We start from the raw sequence: 23,117 nt of genomic DNA on the forward strand, positions 1-23,117 counted from the left end.
TCATGAATGCAGGACTGAGCTCCAAAGGAGGAGGCGGCTCCTCGCCGGTAGTGAGAATTCACCCATCACTACTGCCTATGTGCCAGCAAAAAGCTCTGTAAGAGCAGTACAGCAGCACGGCCTGGCCAGTGCAATGCGAATCTAATACAGGCAAAAAACCAGTGCCTGGTGCAGGAGGGGATTCAACTGCACAGTGCATGACTTTCACGGTATTTCACCCATTTTGGGCCTACTTTCTGCAGGAAGAAGAGGAGGCTTATATGATCACCATGCTGGTGAGTGGATTGCCCTCAGTTTTTGTGTTTGGTGTCCTAACCACACCAAATTTTCAGGACATGTCGGGGGGGCCTCCCCAGAGGCTGTTGATAGGGTTATTTTTTTTTGGAGGCTGCCATCAGTGTGTGGGGATGCATGCACACATCCCAGACACCGTTACTGCTGCGTGGCACTTCTTGTTATCTGAATAGCTGAAGATGAGGATTGAGATCAACTGGCAAAGCTGTGCAGGGAAATCCTAGTGTGGGCCCATCTCTATGCTACAGAGTAGGCCTCCTTTTAACTTTCCCTCAAAAAACAGGGGTCAAACACCTTGTTCTTTGAGATGCTGTACTCACCTGTCTCTAGGTAGCTGGCCTAGTTCCTCACCTGTGCAACCAATAAAATGTAAAGTCCTTAAAATATGGCTTTAGTTTTGATTATCTCCAATCCATTCCCTTCTTAACAGCCTGCGAGCTAATAGAGGTCTGGTAGAGTCCCCACCCGCTCCTATGGTCGGCACTTACGTTCTTTCCGCATGCCGATATCCTGGCATTTCTTCAGGCGGCACGCCTGGCACTGCCGCCGGCTATTTTTGGTAATCACACAGGAGCTCTGGAAGGGGCAACTCAACTGCAGGCTCCTTTTCATGGCACGTCTGAAGGAGAAAAGTAAACATGCATGGACACCTGAGCACATCTTCCACAGGCTGGGGGGCAGACAATGCTTGGTACTTTCCACATGCCTTTTCCTCCTGAGGTTAATACTGCCTCGCAATCAAAATCACTCCCCATCTCCACTGACTGACAGACAGCAGAGCAACCTTTCCCAGGGCTGTAATCTGTTATCTCTTTGCAGAGAGAGGCACTTGGGCTGGTTCATTCTTATTGGGGGGGGGGGGGGGGTAGCAAACTTCAAGGCTTGAGAAACATTACCCTATAGGCTCCTCCTCGAACAACTCCTTGGCCTTCAGTAGGAGTCTCCATCCCCTTAGTGGAACACCCCTCTGGGTGCGGTACAATGGTGTGCTCTTAGAAAACGGAAGATACCAATTACTAAGGAAACGTACCAATGGGGAATCCAAGGAGCCCCTTCCCATCCAAGAATGGACACTGGGTTTCCTTGGGCAGAACTGTGCTTTTAGGGAAGCCAGGCAATATTCCTAAAGCAATCCCACAGCGCTTGTACTGCAGCCCAGGTACTAAGTCCCCTAGATGCAAAAGACATAGTGCTACGCCTCGCAGCTTAGATTTTACTACCCTCGTACTGCATTCAATGTGCAACCTTTATTTGACTGACTGGTGCTCTTCTACGACACAGCAAACAGAGAAGAGTAGCCCAAGTGTCCCCCGTACTACTACCTCAGCTCTGCTCTGGAGCGAGCACGTCAATGAGCCTTCGAGTATGTTCTTTGGCCTGTAAGCTGAAACTGCTAACTAATATATTAGTTTGTGCCAACTGAGACATCTACTTCTTCCCCTGGCTCACTGAAGACCTTTTGTTCTACTGACCTGTGCTACACGCTGATGAATTTTTAAATCAAGAACTGGAGAACTCAAAACCGAATTAAAGGACCAACGACCCAGGAGCAGTGAGTGGTACTTCCTAGCTATAATCAAAGCCTTTCCCATTACATCTTCCTCCTTGCCAAGATGGACTTTGTCCTGCCTAACAGAAAAGGCAAAGCTACGTGTCGCAAAGCCTCCCAGAGGATCCTGCTACTCGTGAAGGTACAGACTGCTGAATGAAAGGATAACGCCTTGCACCTGCATTTGGGAGTCCCAGTACCCAGCAGAGGAGGAAGGGCACATTAAAGTGGGGGTCAACCAATGCTGGGCACAGGCACGAGCGAGTCAGCAGCCCAACTGCGGCCTTAGAGGGAAAGACGGTCCTGGCCCAAGCAGCTGATTGATTGCCCTGCAGTAACCCGTGAGCCGATGTGCGCCACCGGGGCCCCTCCCCCAGCCATCCTATTGCCAAGGAAACCCATCTGAGTGGCAGCAGCGCTGCTAATGCTGCAGGGCCAGTGAGCACACAGCGGCTCACAGGAACCCCTGACCACTTTTCTTTTTTATTGCCTGCTGCTCCCGCTAGGCCCCGAACCAGCCAAAAAAAAAAAAAAAAACAACCAAGCAGCGAGAGGTGGAAACGTAATGGGGATGGGCAGGAAAGGACCCGGGAAGAGACCTGAGGAGGCCAGATGTCAACCATCGAAACATTTCACTGATTTTCATCCCCACGTCGGGCTTTTCTCCAAAACTCTGCCCACAGTTTTGCGGAACAACTGGGAGGGAGGATTTAAAAGCTTTTTAGTACTGAAAATCTTGCCAAGGTATCACCATTCTCAAGTTTAACACACACTTCAGCCAATCCATAAAAGAAGCCCCAGCACCTTGAAGATGTTTCTAATATATTAAGAAAACGACTTCCAACTCTCCTCTCCCGTATGATCAGAGCGCGCGCACACACACACACACACACAAAGATGGAAGCAGGGGTGCAATTTTCAAACCTGCTCCTAGTTTTAGAGGGTAATTTTGACAGAGTGCTAAAAAGCCTTTATGCACAATGAAAATCCTCAGCAAAGTCTGCAGGTGCAAAGTGAAATTACATGCACAAGTTTGCTTGGTCAATCCTTGGGTAAATGGCTGAGGACGTGCATGCATTATGCCAGGATGCCTCCACCCTATACTTTATTCTTAAATCAAAAACAGTCTGAGCCAGTGTGGACTCTGCCTCTTCTCCATGCAAGGAAAACGTCCGTGCACAGGCAGGTCACGGCTGTACATTTATGTGCACAGAGCCTGGGCCCATTTTAGAGAAAGCCATTTATGAATGCTAAATTGGCTTTTATGTGCATAATTGCCTTTCAAAATGACCATCTCCCTCCCCAACAGGGATAGAATTTTGCTAGATAAATACTCACATGCATTTGAAAATGCAATATAAGGTGCTCCCTTAACCTACGCCCAGCCTGCCCCAGCAAGACAGTCTCCCCTCAGCGGGGCTGGAAAGGGAATGCGTGCAGTTAGGGCCTTCTCGAGGGGGGAGGGGTTGCTGTCAGATGACTGATTTATAGGGATAACGGTGCATGTATGGCTTTCAAAAATCACTCTCCAAGTCAGATGTGTTTTAAACTGCAAAGCAAACCCACAACCATCTTGAACCGTCTTTGAATGCAGGAAGCCAAATGATTTTGTTGTGCATTTGTGCAGACACCAACGCTAACCCCTTTGTTGGAGGGCAGCCTGAATGATCCCCTCGCTCACAGCGGTGATTGCTCCAGAACAGGGTTTAGGCAGCGGACGGACCTTCGCCATCCCCCCTCCCCCTGCTTGTGTGGCACCCATTTATTTTTTTGGCCACACACTGTTGTCCAGTTTGGCTTAATGGAGTAGGCGGGGCATTAGGGCACAACAGCAATGTACAGGTTGCCACAAGTCTCCTGCCGGACAAGAGTTGTGCATGGGGGTCTGTGATTGTGGCCACTGGGACAAATACACTATGGGGGGGGGGGGGGATGGGGATTGTAGGATTAGAACAGCTGGAGGAAGAGTAAAAGACCTTTGCTTACAAAGGTGTGGAGTTAAGCAGAGTAAAGTCTGTGCCCTGTGTTCAGGGCAGGTGAAATACTTCCCAAACTAAAGCCCGAATCAGCGACGGGCACCTCCAGTCCTCAAGCGCCACCAATGGGTCTGGGTAGCAGGAGGCTCATGATGAACAGACACGAGCTCCTGCCTCCACTCTATGCAAATCTATTTCCTTGTGGATATCCTGAAACCCAGAGCAAGGACCAGAGGTGCCGATTCCTGGGCTTGAGGGTATTTACAAGACGCATTGCATGGAAGCGGCCTAAAGCAACAAACGAACAAGTGCATCCCACGTCCGACCCGTCTCTGTAGAACTGGTACTGGTGATCAGCACCGTCCATCAGACCTCTTCGTATTAAATGTGGGTGAAGCGCTTCATCCTAGTCCTCGGCCATGGCTTCTGCTTGTACGGCTCCGGCCTCTTACATTCCCTTCATGTTTCTGATGGCCCAAGCAACGAGAACTCCATCTCCTCCGCACAGAAAGCGCCTGCCTCTCTCCAGCCATCAACCTTTTCGCTCTGGACATGGGGCAGCGTCCTGCGAGCCTCAAAAAGGTTAGACTGCCTGGAATCTGTTTGCTGGCAAAAGATTATCTGTGCTGTGGTCCAGGCTCGAGAGCAATCAGCATTTCTTCTCCTCCTGAGCTTAGCAATGTTACAATCCTGTTTATGGGACGGGCAGTATACAGTCCTGATTATTAGGTACACTGCACACTCCTGCTGCTGGGGCCTCCCCTGTACCGAAGGTGGTGGCTGGCATTCTGGGTCACCATCCCCACAGCGATGAATGGGCAGGGGAGATGGGACAGTGGGAAGGGTCCACATAAGACAGAAGTTTCAGGTTATCTTCCATGTTGCAGCTGATGCTGTGACATCCTCATGCATCAGCGCTGAGGAAACCTCCATCCTCCTAGTACCACATATACTTCCACCGGCACTTGCGAGCCATGAGTCGAGCTGCAGGATTTATGTAAAGATGGTCTTTACTCGCTACCAAAATGCACTAGGCTAAGTTATCCTATGGTTATTTAAGGGAGACATAACTGCGTGTGCACCTTCACAAAATACTCTTCTCAAGGCTGAGGGGAAGACATTGAGAAGTACATAGACAGTCCCTGGCTGGAGGCCAAAGTTAGCCAGATAAACTTTCAGCGAGAACGAAGGGAAGAGGCTGAGCCTGAAACACACAGAGAAGAAAACATCCACTCTGCTCCCTCATCCAGCCCCCCCCCTCCTGTATTGCAGGGAACAGAAGGGGAAGGGGCGATACTGAAGCAGACACTGCAGCGAAAAGAACAGACCCCCCCAAAAAAGGTTTGAATTAGCAGAAATGTGAAAGTTCTGAGCAGTTTATGCCAATCGTCAGGCCTTTAACCTTGATGAATAGCAATCTCTCTCTCTCTCTCTAATTTTACATCCAAGGGGAACATTTTAACCTGGCTGGCTGGAGACAATGTGACCCTCACCTGAAGAAGCCTTTGCACCCTTCACACGTCATGGCATTGAAGTGGTAGCCTGTGGCTTTGTCACCGCAGACACGGCAAATTTTGGGCTCTCCCTCATCCTCGTCCTCTATGCCAGTGTCACAGCTCAGAGCGGCTGCTTCTTCCTCCTCCTCCTCCTCTAGTAGAGGAAGGTCTGTGACATTTGACATGGCTCAGGCCTGGTCATCCGGGGCCCAGCCTGATTCTCTTCTAGCTTTCTGCTGATCACCTCTCCATAATCACAAAAGCTGTATGGTAAAAATAAAATGGAAGGGGGCAGTTAACATTTAAAACTATTACAGTTTTAATGGCAATGCGGAGAGTCCGTGGACACACGAAATTAAGTGTTTGCTGTAGAAAAACAAAACCTCCATGGAAAAGCATGAAAAACTGAGCAAAGTGTTCTGTTCTATTGCCGTTCAATTTGCTAACTTACTGCAACATCTCACACACACACACTACTGTAAGACTAGCAAATAGCTCCAGGACAGCAGGGACGGGTTCAGCCAGTCTTGGTTTTACTCCAGTGCATGCAGGGAGCTGTAGTTCAGGTGTCCCTAGGCAAAGTAAAGCTAGAAATCCATCTACGCAATGGGGCAAAAAGGCTGGACTGGTTCTGACTGTTCCTGGCTTTCCTGTGTAGGGCACGTTTCCAGCAAGAAAAAAGGCGGGAGATGTGCAATGAATGCCCCCTTTCAAGATGTGCACCTAAGGCAGGGAATGGCAAACCTTGGCTTTCGACTCTCAAACAGGTCTGGTTTTTAAGGATTTCCATTCATGAGATTATTCGTCATACCTTTGATGCAACAACAATTGAATCTGTGGCACTTGAAGACTAGATTTTTGCCATCCCATCTCTCTGCGCTGTGACCTCTGCCCTAAGCTGGCTAAGATACATAAAAATTAGCAGGGAGTTGAAGTACAAGGTCTACATAAAAGTCTGCGGCAGGAGGGCTCTCTCCCCACGTCACCTGCTCAGTTACTGAAATCCTTCATACAAGCTGAGAGTCTTGGAGCTGTAACCCTGCAGTCACCTGCTAAAGTAAGAAGCCTGACATTGTTGTCCGTGTGTCAGCTGGATCATTGCTACAACCCTACTGACTACGCAAGGGTCACCGCCAAGCTTCCTGGTTCTGGACTTCAACTTCCTGTTGCCTACCATTTGGCTTTACTAGTGAGATTTAATTTTGCCAACTCAACTCCAGGTCTGGTCTGCCATCAACAGATCTCGTCCTAGGCCCGAAGTTCCAGTTTCCATCCCAAGGCCACATGGCAGATTACAATGGGACAGGAGACATGAAGGCAGGGCTGCACTAGGATCCTGTAGAGACCTATAGGCAAAGGGATTTGTCTTTGTTCTTAATTTTAAAACATTTAAATCAATTCGGCAGAGTACAAAACAGAACTATGACATTGTCAGAGACCTGTAAAAAATGTTAAAGTGGGGAATCCCTCCCCCCCTCCCCCACCACAATATCCTGTGCTTTTTATTATTCCCTTTAAAAATAAACAAATCTCCAGATTCTCTCAATGCTTAACAGAGAGGCTGGTGGATTCTCTCAGTGCGACAGCATTCAAGGGTTTTCTGCCTCTCCTGACCTTCCTACCTGACAAAATGACGTGAGGCGGCACAAGCAGGAGACTGAGCAGGGCCTGCAAAGTCACCCTAGAATGAGGCAAGATTTATGGCTGTTCCACCTTCCTGTAATCCAGAGCTCCTTCTGTACTGGCACAGCTCATGTCAGCTCTTCATTATTTTCTTTGTAGTTGTACCTAGAAATCCTGTGATTTTTATTCTATTTTTTTTAAATTCACCACCCACTCACCCCACCAGCAGGTTTCCCATTGAGCCTACACCTTACCACCATCCTTGCTTTAAAAAAAGAGAAAAAAATCTATTGTACAGGTTTTGAATGAAGGAGTTTTAGGTTTCAGCTACAAAACTAGATCAATGCACGCATATTGAAAAACCTCATAAAAAGTGGAGAGCATTTCCCCACTGTCAAGAGGTGGCATTTCAATCTGATTTTCTGCATGTAACAGGGCGTTTAGCCGGGGAGAAGTCCCCTGTGAAAAACCTCCCTCCCCCCTCAAAGAAACACATGTGCGCTGTCAACAGCACAAGTACTTTCAGCCTCGGGGAAGAGAGCTGGGAGGCCTTGTCTGTAACTTACTTATTGTAAATTGCTTAAACTGGAGAATGAGTAACTGTGCCCTGTGGGCAGCATTAGCACACCCTGCCCGAATACGTGAGCTAGAGTAGGGATTTGTGCATATAATTTAGGGACAGCTCCACAAAGCATGCATGCTACCCCTCCAGGGTTAATGTCATGCTGCGAAGGGCATTTATATTTATTCAGCCATCTGAATAAATATAAAACACAAAAAAAAAAAAAAAAAAAAAAAAAAAAAAGAGTAATTATGCAAAAAAAATCCTTTAATGCTAAAAAAAATAAATCCAGGTGGCCAATGGTAATCCCAGTACCCTTTTCACTATTGTGAAATCTCTAACCACTTTAAAGGTTGAGTCTTCTGATCACATCCCTGTCGCTTTTTGTGATAATATTGCACATTTTAGAGAGAAGAATTCTCTCATCTACCTATTCCAAAAACCAATCTGCTTCTTGTTACCTGCTGCTAGTCTGTTTTTTCTCTTACATTGACTCCTCCACTATAGTTTGCATTCTCTCTAAAATGAAGGTCTCAAATAGTCCTTACAATCCTTGTCCAGGTTCTCCTAAAAGATAGTCGTGAACACATTTCTCCCTCTTTGCTCCAATTAGTTAACCTCTCGCTTAGTTCTGGCACATTAACAGAGACCTCATTCTTATCAACCCCCAAGATGAAAACATTGCACCCCACTGATATTAGGAATTTTCCCTCAATTGATTCTTTAAACACACTCGCCAAGACCACAGAATCTGTAGTTCTCCACCAAATAACGGACTACATCAATGAAAACAACATCTTTCACCTGAATCAACATAGCTTTCGCAACAGTCACAGTACTGAAACATTGCTCCTTTCCTCTTTTGACACCATCATTCGTGGATTTGACTCTAATATAGATTACATTCTAGTTCTTCTCGACATTTCAGCTGCTTTTGATACCTTCAATCACGACATTCTTTTTGCTAGCTTACAATCTATAGGCATTGACGAGATGATGTTCTTCCATGGGTCATGTCTTTCCTTTTTTTTTTTTTTTATTTTGCAAATTTCCATTAATACATTTATCAAGTATAATGTTTAAAGAAAAACAGGATATACATAATTATTAAATTTTACATTCAGTTAGTTATCCTGAAAAATATAAGAACCAAAAAGCAAGTATAATCAAAATATAACTTCTCTTTACATATTTAGAATTACCAAAGTATTCCTGTGTACAAAACAATTGTAGGGGATCCAAAAATTCAAAGGAGCACTTATTACCATAAGGATATACACCATATATATAGTGAGATTTAGCAGAAACAAAACATTAAACCAACTGTTGGGAAGTTATAGTTGCTTGCACAGTTCCTTGACTACGTCAGGTTTCCAGGAATTTCTCCAGTTGCTCTGGATCAAAATAAGAATATTTTACACCATCTACGCGCATAGCGCACTTACAAGGGAATCTGATCATAATTTGTATCCCTAATGTTCTGGCTTGATTTGCCAAAACCAAAAATTTTTTACGTCTTGTCTGGGTTTCCCTAGAGACATCCGGATAAGTCCATAGTCTTTGACCCAGATAAAGGGAGGTACGATTTTGCAAATACAATTTTAGCAAGTCATCCCTCTCAGAGGGTGACTTAAATTTTACTAATAAAGTACCTCTTCTTTCAATCTGAGATATATAAGAAGATTCAATCAAATCAGTTACATTCAATGATTCTCCTTCCACTGGTTGATTTTCCATTTCTCCAACATTTTTCCAGGAAACAAAATAAGCTGATGTTATCTTAGGTAATGCTTCTGTAGATAATTGTAATACATCTTGGAAATAGTTCTTCAATTGTTCTCTTGGAGAAACTAACCTGCACTTGGGAAAATTTATAACTCTAAGGTTATTATATCTCTGCAGATTTTCCAGGTTTTCCACCTTCTTGCTTAGAAGTGTTTCTCCTTTTATTATTGCAGCTTGCACTTGTTTAATTTGATTAATCTCTTTATCCAGTGTCTCTATGGTCTCAGTATGTTGAGATATCACAGGGTTGACATTATAAAACGCTGTTTGTAATTCTTTTATAGATGTAGTTAGATTTAATACATTATTTTGTAGAGCAGATATCGCTTGCCACAGTGTCTCCATTGTAACAACCTTTGGTTTCTCAAACTTAGTATAAGGTAATATGGTTACCGTTTGCACTGGAGAATCTGCCTGGAGATCCGGAGTCTTTCGGGGCTGTGTTTTCTTCCCACCCGAAGCGGCCATTTCTTCACCGCTGCGGTTTCGAGCGTCCTCGATTTCGCCCTCCATCAAAGGCGAGGAAGTTAACAGTCCTCGCGCTGTTTTCACCGCCGAAATCTCTTCCACTGATCTCTCCCCGATCGGGCTTATCGCAGACAACGCCATCCGTTGCTGGGACCGGCCTGGATCAGTGGCTTCTTCGGCGCTTGGTGGTTTAGGCACAGTTGGAGCCCTGGGACTGAGCGTGACTTCTCCCATGAGCGTTGGCGCTTGCTCCTCACCTAGCGCTCTCGCGGGACTCTCCAGGGTTGGACATTCTGCTTGTGGATAGAAACCCTCTATCGTTGTTTGAATAAGAGAGGGTCGCGATGGGGTCGGGGCATCCTCTCTGACCCTTCCTTTACGTTTCGTATGGGGCATCGCGCTCTGCTAGACCCCAAAAACGACGACAAATAATTTTACAATGCAAACGGATCAGGAGCTCCTTTCTCCACTCCTCTCACATCAGCGCCATCTTGGATCATGTCTTTCCTATCTAACCATCTGCAGCAAGTTAACTTTGGTCTACATCACTCCCATTGGTACCCCACTACCTCTGGTGTGCCACAACGCTCCTCTCTCTCTGCTATCCTATTCAATATCTATCCACTTCCTCTCTGTCACTCACTAGCTGCTCTAGGCATAGATTTTAAAATCTATGCCGATGATATACAATTCATCATACCATACAGTTGTCTTGGTCCAACACTCTGTTTCTTAAATCCATTAGTACCTGGCTTTCCCACAACCGCTTAAAACTTCAAAAACTGAAATTGTACACCTTATCTACCACACTGCATTCTTCCTCGCGTCATCCTTCTCATCTCACTTTTGAAAATTAGTCCATTCCTATTACAACTCAGGCACTTAACCTAGGAGTCACTTTGGATTCAGACTTATCAATGTCCTCTAATATTTCCTCAGCTGTAAAAGGCTCATTCTACAAAATCCATCTGCTAAAACTATTAAAGCCACTCCTATATCCTGACGACTTTCGTTCTGTTTTACAAGATTTAATTTGACTGGACTAGACTATTGCAATGCGTTACATTTAGGGCTTCCTGACACCGCCCTCTGTCCACTTCAATTAATACAAAGCACCTCCACTCGCCGCCTTGTTAATGCCAAAATCAGAGACCAAATTACCCCCACCTCTTAATACTTGGCACTGGCTTCCTGTATGGCAGCGAATTCAATATAAAAATGTTCACAATTATTCATAATCTATTATATTAAAGCGCCTGCTGTATAGTTATGCTCCGTCTGGCGTATATATGTCAAGCTTCACGCCACCTCATGCTCGATTTAACCAGAGAGCCCAATCCTCTGGAATTCAGTCCCAGATTCCCAGCCAACCCCCCAAAAGATATTGAGCAAGAGCCTTGTTAAAGCTCTAGGCAGCATTGGTGGTTGTAAGATATGGCTGCAATTGGGTTGGTGGGGTGCCCACGGCAAGAGAGGTGTCACTTGAGGTGGGGGTTGACCACAACCCAGTGTGCACGACGTGCAATTCTTGAAAGCCAGCTGGCTAGAGAATACCAAGTAGCCTGATATTCCTGCTCCTGCGTTGCATCAGTTGGTGATAGCAAGATGAGTTGACTGTCAAGTCTTTGGCTTCGACGGCCGGGATTGGCCTGTGCATCACCTAAAAAATTGTGTTGGCATGCTTAAGGAGTGACACCAGCTCTTTTATGGAGCAGGACGTCAATGCACTGCTGAGAACTTCACTGGAATCATGATCAAATGCAGAATAATCTGAGGGGCAAGGCTTAGATGGTCCTGGGTCCCCCAGTGGCACTATATTGCAGTAGTGTGATACTACAGGGCCCTTGTGAAGTTGGGAGCACAGCTTTGACAGCCCTGCATTCACAACAGTGCTACACCGCAGTAGCAGGATTCTATTGAGCATTTAGCGAATTGAAATTCAGCAGGTGAGGTCGTGGTCACCCCTGGGGACTGAATATTTTAGTAATTGATGTTTTATAAATTGAATGAATATAAATAATTGTTTTGTAATATAATAGTTGTTTGCTATGACCTATGCCGTGGCCATATCCATCCAATAAAGATTTTCTTTCGAATAATGGACAGTGGTTTCTTACAAATATGACAGCATGGGCCAAGGGTGGGGTAAATTATAGATAGACGAGATGTTGTGGTTGCACCCAAGACGGTTGTGCAAAATGCAGGCAGATCCTGGAGGAAAACCTCTTCCAGTCTGCCATGAAGAGCATTCACCTTTCAGCAGGACAATGATCCCAAGCACAAAGCAAAAGCAACAATGGAGAGGCTGAGCAAGAAGAAAAGTGAATGTCCTTCAGTGGTCCAGTCAAAGCCCAGACCCAAATCTAATCGAAGATCTGTGGCAAGACTTGAAAACGTCAACCCACAGACGATCGCCAGCCAGCTTGAAAGAGCTCTTCTGGCAAGAAGACCGGGCAAAAACTGCACCATCCCAGTGTGCAGAGTTGGGAGACCCTTATCCTAAAAAGCTTATAGCTGTTACTGCTCCAAAAAGGCTTCCACCAAGTAGTCAAGGGGTGTGAAAACTTATGCAGTGAAGACTTTGAGTTTATTTTTACTTTTGGAAATGTTCTATAATTGTTCTTTCAGGATTAATGTATAAAGAATGCTGAGTAGGTCAGTGAAACAAACTCCTACTTTAATGCAATCTGATTTGTATTCATTAGACAGCAGAATGTGAAAAACGCACAAGGGTATGAAAACTTTTCTGCAAGGTACTGTAAGTATGAGCTAGCTTTTCTACTGCAGCCAATTCTGAGGGGCAGGAAGAAAACTCAACCCTTTTCAGCTTTGAAAATAAAACATTGCCCTCAAAATGCAGCCTCCACGTTTGCCGGTTTATTTCGATTCACTTTGTACCTGACTCATGCTGCAGTCACCGGAGGAAAGTGGGTATCTTAGTAACAGATGTACCAAGCAAGTCCAATAAAAAGGTCTTGCTACCACTTGTTTATTGACCATGGCTTCTACTCGTGCTTGAAAACAATTGTGCGATGAGATGAGATGTGTATAATCGCTCTCAAATTCACATGACAAACCAGTCTCCAGGAGCTCATATACATCTTTCCATGCTGTGGGGCACTTTTTTTTTTTTTTAATTTAAATTTATATTCTGCTTTTTGCACTTTTTTCAGTGCTTCAAAGTGGATTACGTTCAGGTACCGTAGGTATTTCCCTATCCCCAGAGGGCTTACAATCTAATTCTGTACCTGAGGCAATGGAGAGTAAAGTGACTTACCCAAGGTCACAAGGAGTGACAGCGACAGCAGGACTCAAACCCTGGTCTCCTGGTTCATAGCCACTGCTCTAACCACTAGGCTACTCCTCCACGTGCCTTATTTGTATTATTAATATGAGAAAATGAGATGGGAACAGGTTTTTGTGACTCTTTTTTTTTCACCTCCGTAGGATTTATGCAGCTTATGTTACCGGTGTACCCTTTGGATTTATTTTTGAGATGTGGCATGCGGTAAACCTTTTGACATAAATAGTGTACAGCAAGTCATGTGCCGTGGATGCTTTGGCCCTCCCCCCCAGACAAAAGACGTATTAGTTAGTGGAAAACGCCACTGGATTTTCCAGTTTATTCTCATCAGCAGAACAAACCTGGGTGGCCGATCGGGCAGGTCTTTTTTTTTTTTAACCGTCTGTATGCCACTGTTTGTTTGGAGAGTGCAGAATGGAACCTTTGACCCTTTCTAGTCCACAAACCCGAGCCAGGTCTCGCCAGGAGCAGATCAGGAATGTGTTTCGTAATCAGAATCGTTTTCTACCTTTACAAATACATCTTTCTCTCGCTCTCTCTAGTCACGTCACTGATTTTAGATAAAATGTTCCAAAGCAAACTAATTGCAAGAACATGTTGAACTCTATAAAGCTTTTTTTTTTCCAAGAGCAAATGGGAGCAGCCAAGGCCAGGTGCTTGCACTGTCTTTTGTATCTGATTCCTAAACTGCTTTGTTGTCTTGGACTACACCGCATTCGGTCCAAAGTCATGGGGCAAAGGCCTAGGGCTTAAATGTTCCTCCTTGTGAGGGGGGAAGGGAAAAAGGAAGAGAGAGGGATGTGGCAGGAGAGGCTAGGAATAGGAGGAGGCTACCACTTTCACAAACTGGCTGAATTAAGTTAATGACAGGTTTAAGTCACCGCAAACAGTTGCTGGGAAACAGGCAACTAAGCCATCAGAAAGTAAATTACAAGGTGTGGTCTAGCGCTTCCAAATCATTTTATCAATTACAGCTTTTCCAGTTAAACTTTGATTGCAGGTCAATGGATTTCTTGATTTTACCATCATTTGCTCCAACATCTAATTAAGAAACGTGCTAGCAGCCCGACTGTGCAGTGAACAGGAAGGAGATCGGCCAGTGATAGCATCACCCAGGCACAGCTAAGGGATTGTAGAGAAACACCAGAAAAGAGCTGAAGGAAGAGGACAGTCTGGACAAGCAAGGAAGAGACCTGTATTCAGTCGGTTCCCTCTGCATTAAGCAGGAAAGAGGCACTGCAAGGCAAGGCCAGCTGGTGGCTGTTGCAGTTTTATGCCAATAGTCATTTGTGCACCAGTGTACTCTAAATTTGACAGTAGCAGCTTAGAGCACTGACAATATTAAACCCAGGACAAACATTGCAGAAGCAGAAATAAATAAAAGCTAATCCCTGGGATAGGTTTCACTTCCCTGAAGTGCACAGGTACGCCAGGCTTTAGGGCACTCGTACCTTTCTGACTCGCATCCTGCTAGCAGATAGACTTGGAGGGTCAGGCACACAATTTAGCCGAGCTATGAGAGAGAGAGAGAGAGCGAGAGCGAGAGCGAGAGAGAGAGAAGCAGTTTCACACCAAGGTAAGGAAGAACAAAAAACCACTTTCCTTGGCTCTTAAACGTTTTGGCTAGCATCTGACCTTTTCTAAATATTTTGCTAGCCCTGGTTACAATATTCCCCTTACAAAAATGCTAGAAACATCCATGAAAACCTCAAGTATCCACTGTAACCAAACCTTTTTTTTTTTTTTAAACTAAAAAAACAGGTACTGGATTCACATACATCATCAGACTTCAGAAATCAGAGCCAGCAGCATGCAGGCGAAAAAGCATCAAAGAGTAATAATATATGGTAAATGCAACTTAATTAACCGATGCATGATTTGATTTATTTTACATCATACTGCACCTTGCTGTAGGCATGCAGGTGTATATTAGTGGATTGGTGGCGTGGTCCACTTGTTGGAATGGCGTGTGCACTGAACGGAAAGATCCAGTTTCAATTTCTTCTTTTTTACTTGCTATTTGACCTTGGGCAAGACACTTAACCACCCTGCGCTCAAACCTAGAGGTCAATGTACTAATCCGTGCTTAAACCTGCAGCAGCCCGCATGATCCTAGCTAACAGGCACCATTTGGGCTTTTTCTGCATGTTGGTTTTCTCTCTCTTGCTAACGGTGCTTTTACCACACACACTTTAATTGATTGCAGTTAAGGAGCTAAAACCAACCCACTACATCTTTAGTTACAAACAAGTGCATCCTGCAGCTCCACAAGTCGCAGCTGCAGAAGGTACCAGCTCATGTACTGCAACATTTATTTATTTATTTTTTTTATTATTAGTCATTTCATAAAAGGAATCACAACCTACTAAGACCCAAACGAGACCACGTCCTTGGCCTCGGCAAAAGGTGGTTCATTAAAGTAGAGCAAGTCGCTGAAATGGGTCAGCTACAGCAGTCCGCAGGATGATTACCCCTTGCTGACTGTGTGAATATCCTACTGCTCCGCCTGCATTAATGCTCATGCATCATCACGTGTCACACGTGTCACGAACCAGAGGCAAATTATACACCAAATGAGGGTGCTCTCAGTCATCCCAGACAGAGTATATGGTGGATCCATGCACAAACTAGAAACTTTGACAGAATTCTCAGAGCCTTGCAAAGAAACTCAGATCTACAGAAGACACTGATTAGTGGATCCAATTTGAAGTTTCTTTATAAAATTTGGTAAACAGACCTTCCAATGGACAAGAACAGAAATTCTCATACCAATCCTCTTAACCAGTCTGGTTTCCAGGATATCCCCCCTAATGCACACTGGTGCTATGAAACAAACTGGTGTATGCAAATCTCATGCATATTCCTTAGGGATATCCTGAAAACCAGACTGGTTAGGTGGACCCTGAGGAATGGTCTGAAAACCACTGGGGAGAGAATGTCAAACATGGTGGCAAAGTTCTAGTCTGATAAACGTAGAATTTGAGGAACTAGGGTATACAGTTCATCTCGAGACCATGGAAAGCATAAATCACTCTCTTCCACTTTTTCTTCCCAAAAGGACTGTCCAGCTACCAAAGTGGAACCCGAGGCAAGAGAAGAGTTCAAAACAGCAAAAGCCTCAAGCTATTATTCCGAGCTAATAACTTCATGCTGGGAGAGCCAAACAGATCATCCGCAAAGCTCCAACCCCTTCCATCTGACATCTAAATCGATCCAGACTATCTATGCCAGAAGCGACAGCAACCCTGAAGCACAGATTGCACCCCCACCATAGCAAACGGTATGTGCTAGAAAGGCAATAATTCTTGCACCTGTTTGTGCTGTACACTCTCTAATTAGCCGAATCTCTTTGCAAGCCTGCTTACTTCTGGTCTTTTTTTTTCTGCTGGTGCACAGCACCTATTTACAGTTTAATTGGCCTTCCTGGGCTTTGCCTGTTGGCTGATATAATTAGGCAGATGAAACCTGCCTTTATTATTTGTCTTTCTCTCGGTACACTCTGATTCCAAGAAAAAGCTGCTCCGGAGGAAGCTTCTCATCTCAGCACACAAAAAGCACACCATTAATAGGTTAAACGAAGGGAATAATTGACTGGCAAGGGTTTCCGGTAACTTAAAAGGTCAACCCTAACACATGAAAGCAAACAATGTATTTGTTGTTGCTGCAGTGGGAAAAGGGGAATTGGATTCAGACAGAACCAACGAGGCCCCCGATTTTTATGGTTTGGGGAACAAATAAGCATGGGGGTAACTTACTGCTGTGGCTTTTACTACCCTTAACCAATGAGCCTACCTACTGTTAACACAACTCCATCACTGTTCTCTGCTTCAACAGCAGGGGGTTACAGGGAATTGGATTCATTCAGCAACCAACAAGGGCCCTGGCTTTTACGGTGTGGGAAACAGATAAGCATGGGGGTAACCGGCAAGGCGCAGCAGACTGGATGGATCATTTGGTCATTTTCTGCCACCATTTCTATATTGTGTATGTTACATACCCTCTAAATTTCAGGTTTTTTTTTTTTTTAAGTTTTACCAAAATGAAGAACTAGAGAAAGGTACTGGATTGAAAGCACTGGAAATAAAAATTCTCCATTTCTCAGAGACAACCCTATACGTAAGACAATGGATGGCAATCTTACAACTACTTGATTGGGCACGGGTGTATGTATAACTTAGCAAGGGCCGCCTTTCAATCTGAGCTAATCTGGGTTTGCAATGACAAAGGGTGTGAAGGCTTATGCAGTCAAGACTTTTGCTTGCTTACTCGATTACTTTCTATAATTTTTCTTTTGTAATCTGTGGCATAAAAAGTCAAACAAGTGGCAGGTGTGACCTCTTTATTGGAATAACATGTACAACTTTTGTTGACCATTTATTCCTCGTATCCCATTGCTTGCTCTTCTTTCACGATGTAAGTGCAGAGAAGTTTGGGCGTTTTGACCATGGCAAAAGATTCAACCTTCTGTAAAATAAACAAACAAGTCTCAATCAGTTATTCCTGGACTCGCTCTCCTTTCCTCCCCCAGCAGGCTCCTCACCAGGGAGGCCAGGAAAGCATTATTCCAGGAGCCTCACCTCCCAGAACTTGAGCAGCTGCTGAAGGCACATTGCGGATCGTCTATGCTCCACCACAAAAGCTTCCAAGCGGTTGGCAGCATCCATGCACTACCGGACAGCAGCAGCCTCACGTGGTCCTTCAAGAAGTAACTGATACACCACTGTAGACTGACTATGGCTTGCTTTTGCACACTTACTGCCACCCTGTTCTGTCCTCAGATTGCCTTCTCCCTCTCTCTGAATCCATTAGAAGAAATGCCGAGCACTGGCACCCAGCTGAGGGCAAACGTCCCACCCAGTGGGATGTGCCGGGAACAGGCCAGGGCTGGAAATCCTGCTCTGGAGAATGGCTGCAGGGCTTTCTGCTCAGCAGGAAGGAGACTGGCAGGTCATCAGGCAAGTCAGTCCTATCTGTGCCCTTCTCCTCTACCGCCAACTCCTGACTCCGTGCTTTCCACCTGGCTGTAGTGTGTACTTGGAATAGTCTTCCTGAGCGTCTTGCTCCTTTTCTTGCCTTGTTTAAATTCTGTCGAAAAACCCACCTTTCTGAGGCTGCTTTTAAATCTTAAGCCTTCAGCCTCTTTTACTAATTGTAACCAGTCTTTCCTTATGAAACTCCCCAAATCTCTTGACCTGCATATGTTTGTCTTGATTATTTATTTAAAACCATGTTTATTCCATGAATTCTGAGCGTTGTAAGCCCTCTTGAGCAGGGTCTGTCGCTTGTGTGTTGTCTGTACAGCGCTGTGTAAGTCAAGCAGCGCTATAGAAACGTTATGTTGTACGCTGTTACAAGCTTTTTTTGGATTAAGATTATATAAAGATGATATAGTAAATACAATTGTAGTGAACAAACAAATCTGAGCTCGGGGGCCAGAACTCGGGAAGTTAATGCGAAAGACGAAGGCAGACACCGAACTATGCGACGGTTTGAAAAAATTACGTAGAGAACAAAGAAGCACATGGACCAGTATCAAGTTGCACCAGCAGCTTTTTGCAGGACTGCTCTTGAAAAACAAAAAAAAAAAATGTATTTTGTGGAAGAGGTCAGTTGGCCACTCAAGTAAGAGCTCAAAATATCTTCCATTTCAAATAAAGGGGAGGGCTAACAGTGCAATGGCTCTAAAGAGCATAAAACAAACAGCGCAATCCACCTGAGGGAGGAATCTTACACTGCGAAAGTCTCATCTTCATTTTGACAGACACAGCACGGAGGGTTATTTCCGAGAACTTCGTTTCTCTGCGTAGAGCGGCCTCAGATCTTAGATAAGGAGGGAGGGTCATTCTGGGCTTCAGAGGAGGCGGTTACACTGCTCAAATTGCCGGTTTAGATTTTAGATTCACTGACTCATCTTCCCAAATCCGACCTCAAGTCAAGTTACAAATCGGGTACGGTTTGAATGTCCCCCAAAACCCAGAGGGCTTACAATTTAAGCCTGCAATGGAGGGTGAGGTGACTTGCCCAGGGTCACAAGGGACGTCAGCAGGATCTGAACTCAGATTTCCCTGGTTCTCAGCCCGCTGGCTCTGTGGCATTTCTTATCCAGGGGGTGCCCAGCAGCTCTGCACCACTCAGACAGACGATTTAGGTATTACATAAAATAATTTCACAAGGAGCTCCCGAGAGCCCCTTCCAGAATATCTACCGAAGCCTGCAACAAAGCCCAGACTTTTTAAAACCATTAAAATTTCCAGCGTCCTGCAGACCTATTACTGCAGTGGGCAGAGCAATCACGGCACCAGACAAAAGGGCTCCTGGCTACCTCCATTAGTATTTTTTGTTTGACTCAGCAGTTTCTGCCTGCACCTTTGGACCGCAGTCTCCATCGGAACCAGGGCCATTCACAACTGCTTGGGGGATTGTTTTTCCCTCTATTTCGTTTATAATAAGCATAAGCAGGATGTGTCAGTCTCCCTTTAGACCTGGATTTCTTAAGGATGGTGACGGAGCGGGATGCCAGTGGTGGGTGTTCCACCTTCACGGAGCGGAAGGATGGAGGGCTGCCGTCTCCAAAAAACAGAGGGGTGGGTAAGAGCATGTAAATGTACCGGGGAGGGCATGGGCTATATGTATTGCCAATTGTTAAGCTTGTTCAATACTTGTTGATTGTTAATGTTTAAAATAATGTTAATTGGCTGTGGCCGTTTCTTCCACTCAATAAAGGAACATGGTTTACCTTACTGTGCCGTTGTGTGGTCAAGGATGGGAGGGGTGGGTGTCCAGAAGCTACGGCTTGCACAAGTTAAGGCTGGTGTCAGGTCGCTTAACAGCACTTAGGACCCCATAGAGAAACCAAACCCTTACTTAGCAAAGGACATAGAAAAAAGACAAAGGAAACCATTAAAACACTTTCAGCACTGTTAATAACTTAGGTGACAGGAGCAAAGAAAAACAAAGTCCCGTGTTGTAATCAAGCAAGCTTGTCCGGTATGTCAGTCCCGTCTGTCAGGTGGAGTGAGTCCCATTAGGATGCCTTGGTCATCATTTTTGTTGGGGTCACCAAGTCTTTGTTGATTTTCTTGGGGGATATGCCTCGTCTCTCCTCTCCCCCACATCCATTCCTTCTCTCAACCCGTCTCCACCCTTGCTCCCTTCAGCCTGTCCCTTCACTCCTCCTCCTCTTCCTTCTGCCTGCTTCTCCACCTCCTCCTCCTCTCCTTTCCCCTGCCCCCTCCTTTTGCTCTCTCGTTCTTCTCTGCCAGCACCCCTGTCCCTGTCCCTACCCATACCCCTACCCCCCACCACCAGAAAACCAACAAAGGCTCGGTAGGCCCAACATAAGACTATGTTATGTTAGGGCTGCAGAGCCTTCATTGTTTTTCTAAAGGAAAGACCTCGCTTCCTGGCCCCCAGACCTCGGCTCTCTCTCTCCTGCTTCCTCTCTAGCACCCTCCTCCATTCCCCATCTCCCTCTTCAGCTCCCTGCATCTCTCCTCTATCCCCCCTTCAGCACATCCCTCCCCCATCCACCTCTCTCTTTGGCTTCCCTCCTTCCATTCCCCTCCTCTTGATCTCTTCTTCATGCTCCCACCTCCCACAATAGCTGAGCGACCCCCAACGTAATACTATATCATGTGCCAAGCTGGTCACTCTTCTGGTGGGGGTGTTATGTAAAATAAGAGCCCTCACTCTCCACAAGAGCAATGACTGGGACCCAGCTTAATCTAGGAGTCTATTCCTAGTGCTCTAGGGCTGCACTGCATGGGAATCTGGCTTCCTGAGGCTACCAGTCTGTTTTTAATTAGTGATCACTTATTTTGTATTTGTTGAGGGCCATTTTGCATGTGGGACTAAGGCGAGATAGCCTGCTATCATGGAGTTTCCGTGGAGGGATTTATTTATTTTATTTTGAAAACTTTTATATGCTGGTGTTAGTGGGGACATCACACCCGTTCACATTAAACAGGTTTGGAAAATACATTTTAACAGGGAGAGGTAACTGGGACTTTTGGGGGGGGGGGGGGGGGAAACAAAACAGAGCGTAGAAAAGAAAGGAAATCTGTAGTGGTTTTGTTCATTGTGTTTTCCCAGGTATATTGCTGTTCTAGGGCTAGTCTAATAGTTGCAGTGCTGCCTAATCATAAGTAGAGCTGGTGCTTTTGGAGACTCGTGAGCTGGTGCTGCTGTAGTGTGGCAGGTTTGCTACACATGTGCTGTTTTTCCCCCGGGATATTGCATTATTTCACAACATTCCTGACAGTGGAGGAAATTTGTGTTTCTGTTGCTTAGATGACAGCAGACATTTTTTTGTATGGTGAGGGGAAAATATCTTGCTCTCTCCCTATTGTTGTGTGTTGTGGGGGCTGCGTTGTTATCACAAACTTTATATTTAAATCCTGTCCCTCCAGTTCTATGTATTGAACCTCTCTTAACCTAGGGTAGCGTATGCTGGGTATAACCTCAGTCTGAGGAATGCACTGCTGGTACTCCCAATCCTTGCAGTGTGCCAAATGCTTCTTTCTGAAGCCTAAGGTGTAATATATAAAGGCAAGATATTGAGGCGAGCTTGGAAGTCTGTTTTTTTTTTTTAATCAGGTGAGTTGTGCTCAAACAAGCAGGCCACATTTTCTTGGTCTCCGATTGCATCTCTTGGCACCTGATAGTACAGAATAGGTCACTTAGTACTGGCATTTCTCCTTTACCACCATGTCGGGTTTTCTAGCATTTAATCGGTCTGGAAATGAATAATGATATCCTGTGGTTTATGTGAAGAACGCATGTACGATAGAATGACATTAACTGTGAATGTACAGTAAAATATTGGCTGTGGGACGACGTGCCAATCAAGAAAAGCAGCAAAGTCTTGGCAGCACCCACGTAATACAGTATTACGTTGGGGGTGGGGGGGAGGGGCATTCAGCCATTGTCGCTTTTCTGGTGGGAGGTGGGCAGGGCTGGGGGCAGAGGGAGATGGGAAGAGAGCAAAAAAAAGATTTTTTTTTGGGGGGGGGGGGGGGCGGAGCTCGGTCGGCCTCCCCAATCACAAAGGCGTTCCGCTGCCCCTGCTCGTCACCCCCTGTGACTGCAGGTTAACTGAGGGACCCTACCAGAATCCCATGGAACGTAAAAAAAAGACGGCGCTCGCAGCTGAAACGCAGGCAACGTTACACAGGTAAGGGGTTGTGACCAGAATGTTTTGCTTTTAAAAGGTGCACACAATAGCATCTGAAAACAGAATATACTACACCAGAAAGAACTAGTAAAAAGCACGGAAGGACACCAAAAGGGCAAGTTAATATCTTTTTAGACGGAAGCCGTCCACAGTCATCGTACAGTGGTGGCTCCGAGTTAGTATAAAACATACTTACTTCAGGCAATAGCAGGCACGATTGGTTCTTCCTATGGAAAGGAATGAAAAGAAAAGCCTGTCGTCATCGTGGGAACTTTTCACGTCTCTCGGGTCCTTTTTTCTCATCGGTCTCCCCAACTCCTGCTCTGAAACCTCTTTTTGGTTCATCCTTTAAGGATTTGCAGTCGACAGAGGCTCCAGAACTCTACACATTCAAACACCGATTTATTGAGGAAAACAATCGAATGGCGGTTTGCTGGGCTGCAAACCAGAAGGCCTAGGCTCAACTCCTGCCTTTGCCACTTGCTCTCACCAGCCCCAGTGCCTCAAATACTCACTGTAAGCTCCCCGGGGCAAGGATTCATTATGCCCCTATAAATGCTGAGATAACAGAAAAGAGGCTAGAAGAGGGGCACCCTGACACGACCGTGGTACCCCTGCAGGTCAATTTACTATAAAAATCACCGGCCCCTATTCCCTGCGTTTTTCTCTGACTACTCTGCACACATGCTCGGCACTGCAGAAGTAGCACAGAGGTCACACTGAAGGCGAACCTTTGACTACTCAAAATGTAATCCCATGTATTGCACAACACGAATCAGGTTTTTCAGGGTTTTTTACATCACTACATGCATAGGGCAGCGCGGAAAGGCCTCTAGTTTAATGGAGACGCATGGGTGACTTTTGTGTCACTTAAGCTTTCGCATGCTG

General features: G+C 45.5%; 1 protein-coding gene and 1 long non-coding RNA gene across 5 annotated transcripts in view; one reads left to right on the forward strand and one right to left on the reverse strand.

Moving 5' to 3' along the window:
• NR1I2 (nuclear receptor subfamily 1 group I member 2) overlaps positions 1 to 23,117 on the reverse strand; it is a 42,307-nt gene that overhangs the window by 13,564 nt on the left and 5,626 nt on the right. For 2 of the 4 annotated variants that reach the window (XM_029577878.1, XM_029577879.1), the window contains exons 2-3: positions 5,313 to 5,578; positions 783 to 913 (exon numbers count right to left, since the gene is read on the reverse strand). In XM_029577878.1, the coding sequence (XP_029433738.1) occupies positions 783 to 913; positions 5,313 to 5,500 (319 nt within the window). In that variant the 5' untranslated portion in view covers positions 5,501 to 5,578. Of the gene's footprint in view, positions 1 to 782; positions 914 to 5,312; positions 5,579 to 22,425; positions 22,457 to 23,117 lie in introns of all 4 variants that reach the window. The other 2 variants (XM_029577880.1, XM_029577882.1) reach the window with 2 other exon arrangements.
• On the forward strand, positions 14,810 to 19,791 carry LOC115076433. Its single transcript, XR_003852760.1, has 3 exons — positions 14,810 to 14,904; positions 16,116 to 16,337; positions 17,589 to 19,791. It is a non-coding gene; the product is annotated as an uncharacterized LOC115076433 (long non-coding RNA).

Source organism: Rhinatrema bivittatum, chromosome 15 (genome assembly GCF_901001135.1).
Source record: "Rhinatrema bivittatum chromosome 15, aRhiBiv1.1, whole genome shotgun sequence".
Classification (NCBI taxonomy): domain Eukaryota; kingdom Metazoa; phylum Chordata; class Amphibia; order Gymnophiona; family Rhinatrematidae; genus Rhinatrema; species Rhinatrema bivittatum.